Source organism: Nuphar pumila, chromosome 3 (assembly GCF_984573655.1).
Source record: "Nuphar pumila chromosome 3, dmNupPumi1.hap1.1, whole genome shotgun sequence".
Lineage (NCBI taxonomy): Eukaryota > Viridiplantae > Streptophyta > Magnoliopsida > Nymphaeales > Nymphaeaceae > Nuphar > Nuphar pumila.
Genome location: NC_143251.1, coordinates 40039017 through 40060962, shown reverse-complemented (window position 1 = coordinate 40060962; position 21946 = coordinate 40039017). Strand labels below are relative to the sequence as shown.

The window sequence follows — 21946 nt, the reverse complement described above, 5'->3', positions numbered from 1 at the left end:
CATCCTCCATAGATACCCATTTAGGCTCTAAAAGAGCCAATTCATCCCACAAAGGATTTAGAGCACTATAGTAATCTTGTATGCTCATGTCGCCTTGTTTTGTGGTTCTTACTTTTTCTTGCAAGAAATAAGCTCTTGCAAGATCCTTTTGGGTAAACATACCCTTCATAAAAAACCAAGCTTCATTTGCCCGGCGGAATTTTGCAATATTTGCACATACCTTAAGTTCGACATTATTCATAAACCATGCAAGGATTTTTGCATGGTTGCTCTCCCAATCTTCCATTTGATGATTATAATCTTCAATGGCCTTGAGACGAGCATCGCCTTCAAGTGCTTTCTCTTGATCTCCTTCCATCTTTGTGAGCTTAAGTTGGGGTTCCGGAACGGTTCCCATTACATAACCCCAAAGCTTCTTGCCTTTGAGATTATTCTCCATTGCGGATGCCCACATCATGTAATTTTTTCCATTGAGTTTGAATGATAGATCGATCTTGACTTCCATTGCTACACAAGGAAGATGTGAGAAAGAAAGGAAGTAGAGAGAGACAAGATTTTACCTTTAGAAGATCTTATGGCTCTGATACCATGTAATGAAATAAGCGGAAGAAACCAAGAATGCTAAAGCATTCACTATGTCCCACACGGACAAATGCAACAAGCACAAGAGAGAAAATCCACTAAGGGATATACAAAGGGCCTTATAAAAAGGCTACACACATGAAAAATAATATCACTATTATTGAAGAGGAGCTCTCAAGAGCAATACCACATACATGGGGGGTTCCCCCTATTTATAAGAAGAGGAGACCAAAGGGGCTCCCAATAGAGTCGTTGGGAGCCCCCAACGGTCACATATGTGACCGTTGGGGGCCCCAACGACTCCATTGTGGGGCCCCTTTTCGGTATCCAAAAAATACAAAAATAAAAATAAAAAGAAAAATAAAAAATAGTGAAATACGAGAAACAAAATAAGTACCCCTATGGGGTACTTTGTGAAATGACCATAATACCCCTATCGGGTATTATGGTATTATTACATATGTTTTAACAAATGCCTGACTATTAGTAAGATGGTCTAACTCACTGAGCATGAGGAGCATGATAAAGTGCACACAGACAAAAGTGAAAATACGAATCATGAATAAGAACTGATCATGTTCTATGAAGATGACCTCTTATGCAGTCTCATGCTTGCTGGTGATGGCAGTATTTTCTATAATTCATTGGAGATGAATTCTTCCTAAGCCAAAGAAGATAACCTGAAAAGCCCCACCAAACTGGTTTCAGTCATGGCAAGCAACAGATGTTCAAAGAAAAAGAAGAGTGGATAAAGCAGTTTGGATATTCAAGATCCATTTAGATCCATAGTTTGTGTTGGTTTTGGACTTTTTGGTATTTTTGATCTTATTCTTGATCCTTCGCAGGATTAGGGTCTATTATTTTCCTATAAATATTTGCTGTGGGGCTTTGTTGATGGTTGATTGATTGATAAAATTCTAAATGTGTTCATTGCTTATTTTTCATTAGATTTCCATTTTCTTTAGCATGTCATAAGTAGGAGTAGCCGTAATGTAGATTTTCTTGCGACATCGTTTGAGATTGCATCAATCGCTATCAAATGATGCATCCATAGAGCCCGCCAAACTGAGTCCAGTCATAGCAAGCAATGGGGGTTCAAAAAAAAGGGTTTTGGATATCCAAAATGCATTTGGATTCATTCTTCGTAATTTTTTTTTTTGACTTTTTCATATTTTGTATTTTATCCAAGATTTGTCATAGGATTGGTCGTTTCTATTATTTTCCTATAAATATTTACTATGTGGTCTTTGTTGATGGATGGTTAATTGATAAATCTTGAATATTTTCTTAATTTATAAATTTATTTATTATTTATTTTCATTAGATTCCAGTTTTCTCTAGCGTAATGTAGGTAGTAGTCATGACATAGATATTCCACACGACCTCATTCAAGGATTAATTAGAAATCCAGGCTGATATTCTATTGTGTGCTAAAAGTACTTATCTGGGTTCTGACCTCGTTCATCAGTTTAACGAATAATGGCCTTCCTATTGTAGATAATGTTTGTTTCTTTGTCTTTGGTGACTCACCACCTGCTTTTTTGTCTCTGCAGTTTTTTTTGCCTTCTCAGAAAAGGCTAAAGTTTCCTTGTCTTTTGGAGAAAAGAACTCTCTCTCTCTCATGTTTGAGGGCCTGCGAAAAGAACCCTGGCTTAATGCTTGCTTTGATGCTGTTTCTCATAAATGACATTTAGCATATTGAACCACAGAATTCATCTTTCACTTTGTTTACATGAATCTGGATGTTAAGCATAAAAAATTATAGCAGCATTCCCTGTTTATTGCTTTTTTATTTTTGAAAAAATGAAAAAGAAAGAAAAACACGTTCATGTTTGAAACATCCCTACATAGTTTCAGGCCATCTGCTTCACTCCTTATCATGCTTCTCAATATCTTTTTTCTTTTGGTAGCAAGACTAGAGTTTATTGTATCCAAAGTAATGTTCTCATGTTTTTATGCAGTTATATTTATTGCTTCAGCCATCAATCTGGTAAACTTGAACACTTGATGAAAGTAAGTCTCCTTTATTTGATTTTTTTTGCTAGTGTCTTATTCTTCTTTTTTTCCAACTTAGGTGATGCAATTTGTAGGTCTAAAGTATCACATTCCATCTAGCTCAACAATTTTTGCTCTCTCTCTCTCTCTCTCTCCCTCCTGTTGATTGTCATAAATATGTTTGTTTAGAAATTTAAGAAACTGTAGACATTTTTTTGCCTCCAAATCACATATAAAGAGACATCACCTTATGAACCCCCTTATGATCACAATTATGTTTTCATAAGAAACAAAGAAAATAAAGACAAGATGTTATTCCAATTGTACATGGGCTCGTTTTGGATCCTTAACCCTCTTGGGTCAATAGATTGGTTCTAAGCTGGATCTAACATGGATATAGTTGGGCCATCTGGATCTGACCTTGATTAACAATTAGGTCTAAACCAAATATGTGTTGCTTGTTTACAACCTTAATCCATCAAGATCCAACCTGGACTGGCTTGGTGCTTAAGTTAGACACAGACCACTGTAGCTTGACGATGGTCCTCTAAAATCTGTCGTGGCCCCACTCAAGTCTGACCCAAATACACTGGATTCTTGACCAGAAAATAACACTATGAAGTCATACAATGTCATTGACGGTGAGGGTTTGAGATAAGTGTTACCTGTAATCCATCTTAAATACTTGGAAATTGAGAATCATAATTTAAGAATAAAAATAGAATACAAAAAAAAGGCCATAAGCAAAAATATGAAACAAAGTCAAATAGGACAAATGACTGGATATTCCAAGTATTTAACTACTTACTACATGCACTAAGAAATATTTAACTAATTAAAGATGGTACACTATGTATGCGATCAACAATAAATAACAAACAGTATAATATATTAGGGAAAGATGACTTTAAAAGGAATGAACGACTCAAATCTGAGTACTTGTAAAGTATGAACATAAAGGTTACAATGCATCAAATAAATAACAAATAAGAGAATGTCTTAATACTCCATTTTATTGCTCCTCTCATCTTGTTTGTCTTCATTTTTTCTCAGCCATATCTTCATCTGTTTCTGTCAAGGAAAAAAGAGAAGAAGAGACCTCATCATTATCGTTTCAGACCATTAGTGTATCAGTCTTGATTCTTTCACAATTTGACTGTTATTTCACCTCTTCAGCTACATCAAAGCCAACTGATTTACTTTTGATAAAGATGGTTTCATATCCAGCCATCTGGTGTTTAACCTACAACAATCCCAACTAAAAAATGCTTCTTAGTTCAGAGTGAGATCAAATAATTCCTAAATTTAGCAATCTAAAGTCCAGACCTGAGCAAGAAAGGTGAGGATGGATTTGGTTATTTATATGTAGAAGAACTTCAATATGGCCTGAAACCAATTTGTTCATGTTGAAAAGGAAGATGTTGGATCATAGGAAACAAGGAGTATTGTACTATTCGGTGCAATGCATCATCTCAAGACAGTTTGATAATTTTCTTAAAACTATGATATCGTATAGCAAACAATTATAGTTTGGGAAGCTACAATGATTCTGATGCTGTTTAGGATTAAGTGGTTGCCAGCCAGATGTTGAATCCTTTGTGTGAGTCTGTGTATCCACATAGAATTGAATTTTAATGCAAAACTATTTCATTCGCTTTTGTAATTTGTGATGCATAGAATAAGGCCATTCATTGTTTTATCCATATCCATGTGGTAGTAAAAGTTACTCGACACGACTTGATCTGAAGCTTACAAATTGTTTGATCTATGAATGTGGATTTAATATAGTTTACTTGTGTTTTGAACATGTTAGGAAGCCCATGAAAAAGATGTAATAGGGATTACTCATCATCCTCATCAGAACTTGTTAGCAACATATGGTGAAGATTGCACCATGAAATTGTGGAAGCCTTGAAATCAATTGATTCTCTGACAGTTTTGCTCAGCCAGTGTGCTCCTTTGCGTTTCATCCGTTCGTTGCTGGCTATTCTTCTTGGTTGACTCAGGTTCTTTGCCCTTCCCCTGGTTATTTTTGCTACATCTGCATGGCTGCTGGAAACTTAATTTAATGGAAGGAAACATCTGATTGACTCAACTTTCGTTAGAAACATCTGACAGAGCTGATAGATTGCCTAAAATCAATAGTGACTGGCCAAATCATTTCTGGAGTTCTCCGGCCACAGTATTCATATGTTAGTGTTCTATCTGCGTTTTCTTGGCAGATTTGTAAGAAGGAAATTGTTCTTCACGGTTCCATTTTTTTGTTTTCCTTATTGATGTAAGCTGAGGATGATACTGAATGTAAAATGTAATTTACCTGTATCTCTTTCATTGCTTTTCTTATTTAGCGATTGCCTATATTGCAATTAGATGGATACTGTGCTCAAGTTTTTCCTATTACTATTTCAAAATGTTAATATAAATTTATTTTTATTAAAAGGAAAATGTTATTAATGTAATTATTGAAAAGTGTATGCTTTAATAAATTTCTAGACACTACTGAAAAAATCCTTCCAATTAGATGGATACCATGCTCGACTCTTTCCTATTACTATTTCAAAATGTAAATATAAATTTATTCTTATTGAAGGAAAAGTTATGAATGTAATTGTTGAAAAAGTATATGTTTTAATAAAATTCTTTCGAGTTACATTATTAAAAAAATCCACACACACACACACACACACACACACATATATATATATATATATATATATATATATATATATATATATATATATATATATATATATATATATATATATATATATATATATATGAGAGAGTCACTGGAAATATACATTTTTTATGATTTTTTTATTCTTTTCTCTTGAATCTAATCGTACGGGTGTGATTTACATGCTTGGTTTCATAATAACACACTCTTAACCATCCGATTTTGATGCATAAATGAGATTTTTTAAGGCTTTAAAATCGACGACTCATATTCTTCATAAATATTCAAGCATTCAAAAATCATATTTTTTTCATCGAAAATGCACTATCCGATGGTTGATACCTAGCAAATTCATCATGCCAAACACATCCGCATGGTTGGATTTGCAAAATAAGCGTTGGAAATGCCCATATTTTCAGTTCTCTTATTTTGGTTCTCGTATTTCAGTTCTCACATTCTAGTGATTCTATTTTTCTCTCTTTATATATATAGTCACTAAAATCTGTTAACTCAAAATATGTTTATCCGAGTCAGAATTATTTTTTTTTTGTGAATCCAACTATGCAGATGTGTTCGGCATGATCCGTTTGCTAGGAATTGACTGTTGGATTGTGTATTTTTGATGAAAAAATATGAACTTTGGATGGTCGAATATTTATGAGAATTCTCATCCATCAATTTTTAAGCCTTAAAGATCTTATGCGTCATAATCGGCCTATTCAAGAGCCAGTCCCCTATAAAACCAAACATGTTGATTGCATCTGTATGGTGAGATTTAAGAAAAAACAAATCCCACAAATATCTCGGTCCAGGAAACATAGTCTATATATATGTGTGTGTGTGTTCGTGCTAAACCTATTTGGTACTAAATGGGAGTTAAAGTACGCTGACCATTCATCTTGCGCATATGGTTAGTACCCAAAAAATGTAAAAATTGTGACATTTACTGGTGCACTAAAAGCACTGGTAAAGGGTCGGAGACCTCTACTGGTGCTTTTAGTGTGCCAGTAAATACCTTTTAGTCGTGCACTAAAAGCGACACTAAAGGTCCCGAACCCTTTAATGAAGCTTTTAGTGTGTTAGTAAAGGTCAAAAATGTGAGTTTTGCATTTTTTGCGTGCTGATCGTCCATCAACTCATGCGATGGATGGTCAGCACACTTTAGCTCTGATTTAGCATATATATATGTTAACTGGAAATATGTGAATTAGAGTACGAACCAAGATGAAATATGTGAATTAGAGTACGAACCAAGATTTTCATCAGCTTTTTTCCTTAAATTTTACTATATGAATGTGATCTAAATGCTTGGTTTTATGGCAACAGTCTCTTGGATCGTCTAATTACGATGCATAAGAAGGATCTTTTAAGGCTTGAAAATCAATGACTCAGAATTTTTGTATATATTTAAGCATTTTTTTCATAAAAAATACATGTTCCAATAGTCGATTCTTAGCAAATGAATCATGCCAAATGCATCTAGTGATTTGCTAAAAAAGTGTCAGAAATGCCTACTCCATACTCGAGTTCGCATTTTCAGTTGACATTCCAGTGACCCTATATATATATGGTAGGTGATGGACGCACAGCATTTTTTTTTTGCATAAAAACACAAAAGCAAGAGCTTTAGCAGTGCGTTTGAAGCACTGCTAAAGGTCTCATTTCTGCTGGGACCATTAGCCGTGCTTCAAAACGCCGCTAATTTTTTTTAATACCGTGCGTGCCCTGCTAGGGTGTTTTAGCAATGGTTCAAAAGCGCCACCAAATGTGTTTTTAGTGCAAAAAGTGTGCTGAGCATCCATCATGCGTGCATGATAGACGCTCAGCACGTGTGCATTCCGTTTAATCCTCTGTGGATTAATCCACTACCACTTTTCCTATATATATGTATGGAAAGAAATACTCCATTTGCTTGTGGAGAAGAGATGAAGAACATAATTAATATCATGATTTAATTTTATCAAATATTTCTCAAAAAAAAAGTATCAAATACTTTGCTTGCTACAAACTTTTAAGTGAGCCATCACATTCATACGTAGCTTCGGGTTTGGATGATCTACAATCTTGGGGCCAGTCCAAACCAGCCAAGTTGCGCCTATTCAGCACAATACAAGTTCAAGACCGATTTCATCTCATCATGAGTTTAAACTGAGTCTAAGACGACTTTGCACGAGCTTCAGCCAAGTCTTTTGTGTGATGTTGAATATAGAACTTTGGTTAAGCTTTTGTGAAATTGCATGAGAGAACTGGCTTGCCGGAAACAAATTCAATAACAGGTGTCTTGGATAGGTTCCAAACTCGATTCAACTAGTATGTACAAGCAAAATTGATGTTGATGTATATAGGGAAAGAAGACCGTCCAACCAAAGTAAGGTCTAAAATCTACAACAAATGAGGTTAGACGGCTCTTCTTCTTTAATGTTTATTTTATCAATTGAACATTATATATTTATTCTTCAAAAAATAACAGTACTGTCTTTAAAAAATGACATGTTTTTCAAAATGCTTTACAATTTGTGAAATCTGTCCCATGTCCACAATCGTGTATGCCTGACTTTTTTAGAACATTTTTACCCTTCACACTAGCGAACCCCTTTAGGTTTGCGCAATATATAGGTATGTTGTCAGGAAGCTCACAACCTCTGACTAAAAAGTAGATTTGCATGATAATTTCATGAACCTCATGAATTTAGTATAACCAAATTTGCAAACTTAGCAGTTTTCATCTCATCAAAGAAGATTCACACATTAAAAGCATGCATCTTCTCCTTTATGCAGCCCCCATACGAACCTCCTGTTACTGAAAACCTGAACCATCACAAAAATCATACAACATTCGCATATATGGTGGGACATTTACGAGCAACCATGTGATTCTCCTTTAAGTAACTAAGCATCATGAAGGTCCGCAAATGTGCCATGACATTCACATATGCGTGTTGTGAATGTCAACAATGTTCGTATTATGATATGATTGTCACAAATATTGTACTACCTTTGCAAATGATGTGCGACATTCGTAGAATTCTTGCGAACCTCCTTAGACAAAATTCTCTTCAATGAAAGGAGTTTTGTAAATGTTTACTGACTTATACAAATTTATACTGCAGATTTTTATATAAAGCTGTTGTGGTTCTATTTTTTGGTTTTTCTCATTTGTTTCTGGTTAGAACCTTAATCATTTTCTCTTTAAAACCCTAATTCTTTTTCATCTCTTGCATTGTTTTTTGTGAAATCTTTTTGCAGTATCCCAATGAGGTTGTGGTATCATTTTCATTGACTTCCCTGGTTAGGTCGAAAGGTGAGTTCCATACAAACAATATATATATCTTGTTTTATTTCATTTAGATTTTTTTAGATATGAGCATTTAATAGCCTTATAATATTTGTGTTTGGTTATTGTTGTTGATATTTTATGTATGTTTTCCTATATTTTATTTAAAGTTTGGCAGCAAAATTATCATTTAGGGTTTATATATATTTGTTGGTATTGTAGATGATTATATTTGTTTGCTTATCATTTGTATAATATTCGATGGTTTTGTATTGGGAACCTTAATCATTTTCTCTTTAAAACCCTAATTCTTTTTCATCTCTTGCATTGTTTTTTGTGAAATCTTTTTTGCAGTATCCCAATGAGGTTGTGGTATCATTTTCATTGACTTCTTTGGTTAGGTCGAAAGGTGAGTTCCATACAAACAATATATATATCTTGTTTTATTTCATTTACATTTTTTTAGATATGAGCATTTAATAGCCTTATAATATTTGTGTTTGGTTAGTGTTGTTGATATTTTATGTATGTTTTCCTACATTTTATTTAAAGTTTGGCAGCAAAATTATCATTTAGGGTTTATATATATTTGTTGGTATTGTAGATGATTATATTTGTTTGCTTATCATTTGTATAATATTCGATGGTTTTGTATTGGGAACCTTAATCATTTTCTCTTTAAAACCCTAATTCTTTTTCATCTCTTGCATTGTTTTTTGTGAAATCTTTTTTGCAGTATCCCAATGAGGTTGTGGTATCATTTTCATTGACTTCTCTGGTTAGGTCGAAAGGTGAGTTCCATACAAACAATATATATATATATCTTGTTTTATTTCATTTAGATTTTTTTAGATATGAGCATTTAATAGCCTTATAATATTTGTGTTTGGTTAGTGTTGTTGATATTTTATGTATGTTTTCCTACATTTTATTTAAAGTTTGGCAGCAAAATTATCATTTAGGGTTTATATATATTTGTTGGTATTGTAGACGATTATATTTGTTTGCTTATCATTTGTATAATATTCAATGGTTTTGTATTGGGAACCTTAATCATTTTCTCTTTAAAACCCTAATTCTTTTTCATCTCTTGCATTGTTTTTTGTGAAATCTTTTTGCAGTATCCCAATGAGGTTGTGGTATCATTTTCATTGACTTCTCTGGTTAGGTCGAAAGGTGAGTTCCATACAAACAATATATATATCTTGTTTTATTTCATTTAGCTTTTTTTAGATATGAGCATTTAATAGCCTTATAATATTTGTGTTTGGTTATTGTTGTTGATATTTTATGTATGTTTTCCTATATTTTATTTAAAGTTTGGCAGCAAAATTATCATTTAGGGTTTATATATATTTGTTGGTATTGTAGATGATTATATTTGTTTGCTTATCATTTGTATAATATTCGATGGTTTTGTATTGGGATAATAGGGTTAGGGTTGACTATGCAAAAATATTCAATTAGTGTGATGGAGTTGGGGTTGACTGGGCACAAACATTGAATACGAGTTAGGGTTTTTGTAGGTAGTTGGTTTTTAGAGTAGTTGTTGTAAGTAGTTTTATTAATTGAATGAATGAATGATATATAAATGACCTTTTTGTCACATGCTATTTTCATTAGATGAATGATTGTTGTGTGATTGGTATAGGTAGTTAATGATGACTTCTGAAAGAGTTAAAGTACAATACCATAACATTGATCACCTTACTTGGAGATATATAGTAGTCTTCAAAAGCAGTAGTTTTAATAAATTTAATGCTTTGATATCTCTTAAAACCAGATATGTGGAAGAGTTATTGAGCCTTCAGTACAATTATTCTTGAAATGTAAATAACTAACAAATATAGATAGATGTTTTGAAATTGATGTTATTTAGTGACGATGTTTACTTAGTTGCTCGTAAAGTTAAACAATGAGTAGGTAAACAAGAAATAGTTGAAAGTGATGTGTAAGAAGCAATTAATAATGAGAATGATGAGAATTCTATGAAGAATGCGTATCTATTTCAATCACCATTTATTAAAATCAGTCATTTGGTGAGCATCCAACTATCCTAAACAGTGGGCGATAATGATGTTCTTAACATGCACGTAGATGGAATGCAGTTTCTCGAACCAATTAGGAATATAAATGTTCGACATACACGCAATGTTTTTTTTAGGAATAATTAATGTTGTATATGATTAGAGGATCACTGCAGAGGATGTTGAACTACATCGGCAAACCAATGCTAGTGATCTTCACTACAATAATTTAGATGACATCTAGCCTTTCAGGCAGATGACATAACTAGGTATATTTTGTTGGCCATTATAATTTATGCTTGAGATGTATGTGTGATGATGGAGACATTATTTTTATGTTTAATCTTGAAAGTTAAAAATTCAGGAATGTTGCATGCATGAAAGCAAATAAAATGATAGATAAGATGAATTTTGATTTAGCTTGTGCATTTGAACAGTGAATTAGTGGTAGCAGCGATCACGTTGACGTGTCAAATCGGATGATAATGATGATAACTATAGCATGTCAGTTAAGGATGATTCAGAAACGAGAGGAGATAACCAAGACACTGATGACATGAGATAAAAAATGGTGGATAAAAATGAAATGATGTACACATGATAATTGATAAGTCAAACACTTGGTATGTTGTATAAGATATATGAGCATTTGTTGGGAATTAGAACAATTTATGTTTTTAAATTAAAAAAATATGGTTAAATAAGTTTTTGTTCAATGTATTCCTATACAATGAAGAACAATTGAAAATGATTGAACCATAGACATCTTAGTTGTATGATGAGTTGCATAACAAAAAACTTAAAGATTGAGATGAAAGTGTACTAGGATCGAGGCAACGAGCACTAGAGGGGGGGTGAATAGTGCTTTTAAAATTTGTCTGCGGAATATTGAAGGATTTTGCAATTTGAAAAGCAAACACACAAAGAACACAAGATTTTATCCTAGTTCGGTCTATCCCGACCTACATCCAGTCCCCAAGCAAAACCAGCTTGAGATTTCCACTATCAACCTTATTAACTACAAGATCACACAGACCAAAACCGGTCCCACTTTCAGTAACAACCCTACTGAAAGCAAACAACTCCTTTACACCAAAGAGTTCTTCTTTTTACAGAAAATAAGTAACAACTTACAATACAACCTATGAGCCTTTCTTTTGAATGCGAATGAGATGCAATTGGCTTTTGAGGTTGTTGAAATACTCTACTCACGAATTCACTATCTCCCAAAGTGATTTGAGTGAAAAACTGAAGTGAAAATATCAAGTGAGTGAAAAAACAAATACTTGAATGAATAGGAGTGAAAAGCAAGAAGTAAATGATTCAAATCAATTGAATTCTTGTTGTTTTGAGTGTAAAATGCACTCATATTTATAGTTGAAAGATTCCATACGTTGAAAGTATGAAAGGGTGTCAAAACAGTCCATTTGAACGATCAAAACGTTTGAAAAATGAAAAGACACGCCTTTTTGAAGTTTCAGGAAAACGACAAAATTAGTCGACTGAAACATCAGTTAGTGGACTAATAGTTAGTTATTAGTAGACTGACAGTTATTGTCGGTCGACTGATCTGTTAATCGAGCCGTTTGAAAATCTGAACTTTTGAAACTTAGTCGACTAGAGAAAAATTAGTCGACTGATAATATCATCAGTAGACTGAAAAACCTTTCAGTCGACTGCTGCTAAAATCTTCTGAAAAACAAACATTTTGCCCGATCGACTGATAAAAGCATTAGTCGACTGCTGCTAAATTTTCAGAAAACACATGTTCTGTTCAGTCGACTGATAAAACCATTAGTCGATAGCTGCTAATTTTCCAGAAAACAGACATTCTGTCCAGTCGACTGATAAAACCTTCGGTCGACTAATTTGACAAAAATGACTTTTTAGAAAATATGGTGCGAAAGGATTAGTCGACTGGTAAGTCTATTGGTCGACTAATAAACATGAAAATTTAAGAAAAGAGTTTTCTAAAAAGATTTTCAAGAGGGTTCTTTTTAGAAAAGTTTTTCTAAAGACTTTTAAGGTGAAATGCAACCTAAATATGCACTCTAAGCAAGGCTCTTACAAGAATCTAAGACTTTTAATGAATTAAACATTTGCACACTAGTCTTCAAAGATTCTTTATCGAATTCTTCAATTTCTTCGTAGCCTTAGCTGAAATGCAGTTGATTCCACTTGCTCATCATCAAAACCTTGTACTTGAAGTATCATGTATGGCTTCATTGTCGTAACATGAGAAACTTTTCATTGGCTAACAACAACCTCAAATGATCTAGACATTGTTGTCACCCAAAGGTTTAATGAGCTTCAACACTATCATACATTTTTTAAAGATCATGTCATCAAGAATAACTATAAGCAAAATTCGTGAGGAACTGCAATAATAGAGTCACTATCATATTTATGAGAAAGAACTTACAAACTATAGATGATTGCCCTTAGAATATCTATTGCACAAAGGTGCGCAAAACAATGTTCTTTTAAGTGAAGAAGTATGAAACTGAGCATAGATGTGGTGGATCATTAGACAACCTTTGAGTGAAAAAAGTACCTCCAAAATTGATTTTAGGTGTTATCCGTAAATAATTGCACGATAACCTAAAGATGCCTTCAAGAGAAATCATGAATGGCATCAGTCATGAGGAAGATGTGGAGATTACTTTCAAACAAGCATTACATAGAAGGGAACACATGAAGGAAGAACTATATGGTTCATTCAAACAATCCTTCAACATGCTTCCTACCTATTCAGATCATTTGATGAAGGCAAATCCAAGAATGCTAGGATACATTTAGACCGATATAAAAGATCAATTTAAGTACCTGTTCTTATTATTTTGTCCTTGCGTCGATGAGTTTTTGAAAAGATGCCTTTTAGTTCTTATGGTAGACGAAACATTTCTAAAAGAAAAATGCATGGTTTATTGTTGTCAATTCATAGTATTGTCCCTTCTAGTAAGATGTTTTCAGCAGCATTTGCTGTTATAGATAATGAGTCAAAATTCATGGGCAAGGTTTTTGAAGCATGTGAAGCAAGAATTCATACACTTTGATGACTATGAAGAGAGAGAAGAGTTGACAATTATCTCAGATAGACACCTAGGGCTAAAGTATGGTCTTTCCCACACATGACCTAAATATCATGTTAGATATTACATGAAGCACTTGACATAATACTTTACTAAGAAATTTTGTTCACCACTTGGTGCACTTTAGCGGAGCGCAACTCAAGCATCCATGAAATGACATTGTAATTATTTTTTAAAAAAAACTTGAGAGCAAGACTTAATTGCATACAATTATATTGCCATCGATGTGAAATCAGAACAATGGGCTACCAATTACTTTCTAGCAAAAAAGACATGAGCACTTGACATCTAATATAGCAGAGAGCTTCAATGCCTAAATTCTCCCATTCGTGACAAGCCCATTCGTGACAAGCCCCTAGTGCCTCATCCTGCAAGTAGAGTGCATTTTCACCGACGAAAATATGAAGCCCATGATCGATCTCACAGTTACAACATTAATCTTAAAAAATAGTTATGATCTTGTAAAGAGTGACATGTCAGTAGAATTCCATGTGAATATGCAATCACATGCATTTCATATGAGGGCAAGCTATAAAAGGATTTCTATGGTAAGTTCTTCACAGTTAAATCCTATCGAGTTGCATATCATACATATCGATTCCATCAAATTATGGATAATGTCTCACACAATGCTCCACTAACTTTTATTCCTATCTATCCACCAAAAGTGACTTGCAAAACAGGGCTACCTAAAGTGAAGAGATGAAAAACAAATTACAAAGATGTCATGCCGTATAACCACAGTGTATAGAGTGAGATTGGTCACAATAGTTGGAAGCACAAATAACAGTATGTTTGAGTACTGCTTATTACAAAATATGTATTTGTTAAGAGTTGTTAAATAAATTACTTTTATTTATTTATCTAGAGTTTTTTAATGAACTATTCTAATGTATTATGTCTCCTATGTATATCTTAGGTATTTCGCGATGTATTATACACCTAAAGAAAAACATGTCAGAAAATAAATAGCCAAACCCCACCACAAGCGAGGATCCCCCAAGCAAAGATTCAGTTATGCTATGATGTATAATGCATACAACAATTTATGTGTGTATACAACTAGTGGTACTCACATGTATACATTTATATTCAATTTCAATTAGTTATGAAAATGTCCATTGGAACAAAAAGGATGTGCAACAATAAAATGAGTTAGAAGATCATGATTTTTGCAAATACACTATGTTGAATAGTGACACAAGTGTTAGGTTTGCACGTTTATTTATTTGTTTATTTATTATATTTGGATGTAGACACATTTGAATCTAACATAAATGTATCACATATTTTGATTAAGTAGCATCTAGAAAGATTTAAACAAAGACTCTAATAGTACCACAATCAGGATATAACATCAAGAACATAACGACCAAAAACCATTTACCTTATCCCATATTTCTTGGTGAGTGTCAAAAGCGTTAGTCCTCATATTTTTCTACCGACTAATAGAAACTAACTACTTAACATTAACTGTTCACAAAAAATGATCGAAGCAAAACCGATGTGGGATGGAGCTCGTTCCTTCTTGAAGAACCGCAAATTGTCATATCCTTTTCAGGAATGTGATAAGGTATCTGTTGGACAATTTTACATACTTACATTTACGTTTACAACACATAAATTTCTCTGTCTTTATGTCTTCAACTCAATTTATTTTGCAGATCTTAATTTCATTCATTTAGGGCAATCAACACTTTCTTTGAAAATGAGTATGAATGCGATGGAGTTCAGGCTGTACAATTTCATGAAGACCACAACTTTTGCAGATAAGAACCTCAAACATCTAGTACGATAACACTAGTTATTCAACAATATTCTTAGTTTTACTACAAGAAGACATGTCATTGTCGACAATATTTATCATCAACAATATATGATTTATGGTAGCCAATAGCATAAATGATGATAAATATCGTCACTTGCATCGTCAACTATCTACAATCATTTATATTACTATTTTTGATGATATTTACATATCATCATGTTTCTAAAAATAAATTTGATGATATGAAATGATCGAATTTAGAATATCGTCAATAATAGAAACTAAAGGCGACAATATTTATCGTCAACTATACTAATTAAAACCAACGATAAATATTATTGCTTATATATTAAAAGTTGGCAATACTTATTGTTGTATATATATATATATATATCGAAAAGTCATATATGTTCAAATAGCCAATGATAAATATCGTCATTTATTAAGAAAACTGATGATAAATATTGTTGCTATTAACTTTGACAGAGCCGACGATAAATATCATCGACAAAAGTCTCTCTTTTTTTTTTAAATTATATTTTTTACTGGCGTATTTTTTGCATGGAATTATGTGAATTTGTATAGAACTTTTGCATAGTTTGATGAAAATTTGCTCAATTAGAAGAAAAATCACATGGAATTGTGCAAATTTGCATAGAACTTCCGCATAGTTTAATGAAAATTTGCTCAATTAGAAGGAAAATTGCATGAAATCGTGCAAATTTGAATAAAACTTCTATATAGTTTGATGGAAATTTATTCAATTTAAAAAAATTTGCATGTAATCATGCAAATTTGCATAAACTTCCATATAGTTTGATTGAAGTTAGCTCAATTAAAAAGATAATCACATTAAATCATGCAAATTTGCATAGAACTTCTATATAGTTTGATGAAAATTCACATAATTAGAAAGAAAATCACATAGAATCGTATGAATTTATATAGAACTTATGCACAGTTTGATAAAAAATTGCTCAATTAGAAGGAAATTCTCATGAAATCATGCGAGTTTTCATAGAAATTTTGCATAGTTATATGGAAAGTCACTCAATTCTTCGGAAATTTGCTTGGAATCGTGCAAATTTTTTTGTTCTTATAAAAATTGCTTTTCAATTATCATACAACACTTCAATTATTACAGAAAAGCATAATACTTCAAACACACTTCAAACTTTAATTCAAATTTCAGATTTCCTATTATTATAGAAACTACTCTTCAATTCAAATAACCCGACATATACAATTGAAAATAGTCCATAACAACAATTATTATAGAAATTTTAATAATGCATAATAATAAGTTCTATCAATAAATAGTAAAAATGTAAGAATGTGCATATATCTTTAGATATAAACATCTTATGTTTGCTCAACCTAAATAGTAGAAACATAAAATAAACTTTAATTTTTACAAACCCCAAATCATCAGTCAAACACTAATATACATCATGAACTTTTTCATTCACTTTCTTTTCATCAAAGAAAAAATGCAAAATCATCTAAATCTAGGCAAAGGATCTCCATGCACTTGTTCACACCTGCATAAAAAAAATTAACACGAGGATCTCAATGTAATGCTCCAAGTTGTCTCCATTTTTTTGTGGTATAATGATATGCATTAAAATCCATGTTTCTCTATTCATTCTATAGAGATTTGGAGTAGAGATGACCTCAAAAGATCTGATGAACATAGAACAATATAAGAAAAATGTAGATATCACATTCTTTGGCCACAATGAGGACAAAAAATCCAAAAAAAAAGAAATTAAACCACGAGAAATCGCAAGAGAACGAGGAGTGAAACCCTTACTCTGATTGGTAGAGTTGATGGATTATTTGAACTCTAAGTTGTGGATGTAGTGATTGAGGATGGGGAAGAGGTCCTCTAAAGCAACAAAGGGCTTAGGCTGAGAGAGAGATCGATGGTGGACGGAGGGTGCTTAGACGAGAGAGGGCGACGAGAAGAGGGATGTGAGGTTTTCGGAAGGGAACAAAAAGAAAAAGGGAGAAAGGCCTCTCTCGTGCTAAAATCTAAAATTTTAACATCACTGATGATATTTATTGTCAGTTGTTTATTAAGAGTGATGATAATTATCATCAGTTTTAGATTTATATTAATGATGATAATTATCATTGGTTTTAATTTTAAATTATTGTGTATATATATATATATATATATATATATATATATATATATATATATATATATATATATATATATATATATATATATATATATATATATATATATATATATATATTATAAAATTTCACCGTACGGATACAAACTAGATGCATGGTTTTATAGAAACATACTCTTGGATCATTCAATTACAATGTATAGGAAGGATCTTTTAAGGCTTGAAAATCAACGATTCAGATTTTTTGTAAGTATGCAACCATAAAAAATCATATTTCTTGATCAGATTATGGTGATCCAATAGTCGATTCCAAGCAAGTGGACTACGCCGAATGCATTTGCAAGGTTAGATTTGCAAAAAAACCTATATAAATCTCTGTTCATACCAGTTTACATATTTCAGTTTTCCTTGATCCAGGGTAACTAAAATATGTAAACTGGCTTGCACCAATATTTTATAGTTTTTTTTTTTGTTTTTTTTGTTCTTCTAAAATTTCACCATACAGATGTGATCTACATGCATGGTTTTATAGAAATAGACTCTTGGATCATCCAATTACGATGTACAAGAAGGATGTTTTAAGGCTAGAAAATCAATGTCTAAGATTTTTTGTAAATATGCAAGCATAAAAAATCACATTTATTTATTCGATTACAGCGATCCAATTGTCATTTCCAAGCAAGTGGACCATGCCGAATGCCTCTGCATGGTTAGATTTGCAAAAAAACCAATGAAAATCTCAAATCATACCAGTTTACATATTTTGTTTTGAAAGATTTTTCTAAAAAATGAAGTCAAAATTAGAGTCCTAATCAATTAGAACTCTGGAATAGAGTCCTGATTCGACTAAAACTCTAAAATTTTAACTTTTTTCAAATTTTTTTGAAAGTTTTTCTTGAAAACGGATAAAAATAGAAATAAGAGGTAGAGTCCTAATCCGACAGAAACTCTATGATAGAGTCCTAGTGTGACTGAAACTCTAAAATTTTGTCCAAAATGAAAGAAATGGACGAGGGATAAGGCTACCTCTGATTTAAAACCAAAATAGAATTTTGAAATTTTTTAAAAAGGTGAAAAGACAAAGTCCTAAATCAACTAAAACTCTGAAATAACTAAAATTTGAGAAATGAAGGAAGTGATCCAGAAGCGACACCACCTGGATGGGTCTTATCCGAGAATTGAGATTAGTTAAAAAACGAGTTTAAAATGAATCTAGATCACTTTCTAAGGAAAATATTTTTAAATAAAGGAATGTAAGATCCTGGGGGTTGACAAATGGTAAATGTCGATTTAAAACCCATGTTTTTTAAATTAATTTCAAAATAAGGTTTTAAAACTCAAATCTAGATTAAAGGTTTTGAAAAACAAGAGTCTTGGATCTCAAAAATGACATGCAATGTCATGAAATTCAATGAAATGGTATTAAATGAGATGCAAAATGCGAACCCTGGATGAGGGATTTGAAGTCTCGAGCCCTTAGGAGATATAAAGAATTGAACATTTCTGTTCGGGGATGAAAATTGATAACTGAAATAGAGATTGAATTTTGAAATATTTAAATTTGGGACAAAATTCGAGCTTTGAATAGCTCTGGCTGAGATGTCGACCAAATGGTTCCTTGAAGGATTTAGAGAGCGGGTTTCAGTGGCAAGAGGAAAGGGTTTGTGAGCGAAGGTGAAAAATTTGGGGTGTTTACAGTGTTATAATCAAGGGTCGGATAGTGTTATGGTTTGTAATGGAACACATCTTCCTATCTCCAGGACCAATAATCTATCCCTAAAATTTGATAATAATAATTTTGTATTAAAGGGAGTCCTTGATGTGCCTAATATTAAATAAAATCTCTTATCTATAGCTAAGTTCATAAAAAATAACCAATGTCTATTTCAATTTGATGATAATGGTTTTGTATGAAGGATCTTCAGAGTGGGACTACTCTCCTAAAAGGACCAAGTATGGAAGGGCTCTTCCCATGGCCATGTAGACAACATCACAGGAATAAATAGTCACTTTATGTTAATTTTGTTAGAGTTGATAGTAATAAATTCAGATTCTTTGATGAAGTGTGACATTGTCGTTTAGGTTATTCAAGGTTGAAAGTTTTGAAATGAGAAAAACAAGTTTATTTCATTTATTAATAATAAGTCTCAGATATGTTCTTCATGTGTTATTAGTAAAATTCATAGATTACCTTTTGATAAGGCTGAATATTTTGCTCAAGCTCTTCTTGAGATTATTCATGCAGATCTTTGGGGACCCACTCTTGTGTTATCTTGGGAAGGTTTCAAAATTTATTTGTTACTTATTGATGATTACTCTAAGTTTACATTGTTGTTTCCTCTTGTAAAAAAATCTCATGCTTATTCATGTTTTGTTAATTTTAAAAATATTATTGAAAAACAAATTGGTGGTCTCATTAAAAAATTTCATAGTGATGGAGGAGGCGAGTTTGTCAGTGACATGTTTAACAAATTTCAAAATAATTTTGGAATCAAACCCTGGTCATCATATCCTCATACCCTAGAAAAAAATAGAGTTGTAGAAAGGAAACATCGACACATTGTTGAAACTGGCCTAAGCTTGATGTTTCATGCTTCCTTGGACCCAAAATTCTAGGTTGTTTCATAGGGTATGGGTCAAATTACAAATGATATTTGTGTTATGATCCTGTAACCAAGAGAACCTTTGTGTCTAGACATGTCATATTTGACGACTGTTAATTTTTATATGACAATAGAAAAGAACCCGCCACATCCCAAGATGTGTTCATTTGGATTCAAGAACAGAGGTCTCATAGGTCTTGAAAAGCATCTTACCAGTCATGTGTCATTACCTAACCCTTCACTTCCCACAAGTCTTAGAGAAACTCCAAATGACATGTCATCCCCGCTGAGACGCCACAACTTGAGTCATATCATATCACGTCTACATATGAGACTTCACAACCTGAACTTGAATATAACCCTGAAAGTCCCACTCACATCCAATTTTCACCACCTGCGTTTCTTGGCCTAAACCTTTTTCTTAATCCTCACCAACCTATTGCTAGAAGTCATCACATGATTACTAGGTCCCAAGATGGAACCCTAAAACCAAGACTATTTGGAACCAAATTCCCTATTACCCTCTTGAGTGAAATTAGCTATCATAAACAAGAACCATATTCCTTTCACCAAGCCTCATATGAACCTAAATGACGTCAGGCCATGGAAGAGAAAATTAAAGCTCTCTTTCAAAACCAAACTTAGACCCTAGTACCTCCTAATAAAGCTTCAAATTTGGTGGGTTGCAAGTGGATTTATAAAATTAAGGGGCATGTTGATGGATCCATAGCCAGATATGAGGCTCGACTTGTGGACAAATGCTACAATCCATAGGAAGGGATTGACTATTTTAAAACTTTTAGTCCTGTAGTCAAACCTACATCGTTCAGAAAGATGTTAATAATGCTTTTCTTCATGGTAGATTAAAAGAATAAGTCTATATATGAGTCAACTACCAGAGTTTGAAGATAAGGCACATCCAAATTTTGTGTGTAAACTCAATCATGCTCTTTATGGCTTGAAGGAAGCCCCTAGAATGTGGTTTGAAAGGTTGTGCACCTACCTAGAAAAGCTGAGGTTCACTGACTTTAAGGCTAACCCATCATTGTTTGTTGTCAATCATCCTGGTTTACATATGTTTATTCCGATACATGTTGATGACATTATCATTTCAGGAAACTCATATGAATATATTAGGTATATCATATATGAGTTCGGACCTGAGTTCTCCATTAAAGATCTTGGTAACTCTCATTATTTTTTTTAAATAGAAGTCATTAATGAGCCCTTAGGTCTTGTTTTGTGTCATAGACAATGTATTCTAGATCTTCTTGTTAATACAAGTATGATGAACTGCAAACTTGTGATCATACCAGCTGTGCCTAATGTGAAGTTGTCAAAATAAGGTGGCAAATTGTTAGAGGATGCCACATAATACAAAAGCATTGTTGGAGTACTTTAATATGTCACGTTCACCTGGCCTGACATCTCTTACTCTATTAATAAAGCCAAACAAAACATGCATGAACCAAATCCATAATTGAATATAGGTAAAACATATTATGTGATATCTAAAGTGTATAATTAATATGGGCCTGCACGTCAATAAATCTTTCTTTTCACAGTTATCATCTTTTTTTATGTTGTCTGGGTTGGATGCCTAGATTATCGTAAGTCTATAGGTGGTTATCTAACTTATATGGGAACAAATTTGTTATTATGGAACTCATCCAAATAGCGTACGATTGCTAGATCTAGTACAAAAATTGAATACAAAGCCATTGCTAGAGCTGTTTTAGAACTTACGTGGGTTATGCAACTAATTTTAACGAAGCTAAATGTCC

At 32.8% G+C, this 21946-nt stretch overlaps 1 protein-coding gene across 1 annotated transcript in view; it reads left to right on the top strand.

The window, feature by feature from the left end:
- Nucleotides 1-4948, top strand: part of LOC149842662 (suppressor of mec-8 and unc-52 protein homolog 1-like) — a 76444-nt gene extending 71496 nt beyond the window's left edge. The window contains exons 15-16 of the mRNA XM_090001535.1: nt 2544-2595; nt 4391-4948. Of these exons, the coding sequence (XP_089857661.1) occupies nt 2544-2595; nt 4391-4492 (154 nt within the window). The 3' untranslated portion in view covers nt 4493-4948. The remainder of the gene's footprint in view (nt 1-2543; nt 2596-4390) is intronic.
- The last annotated feature ends 16998 nt before the right edge of the window (nt 4949-21946 follow it).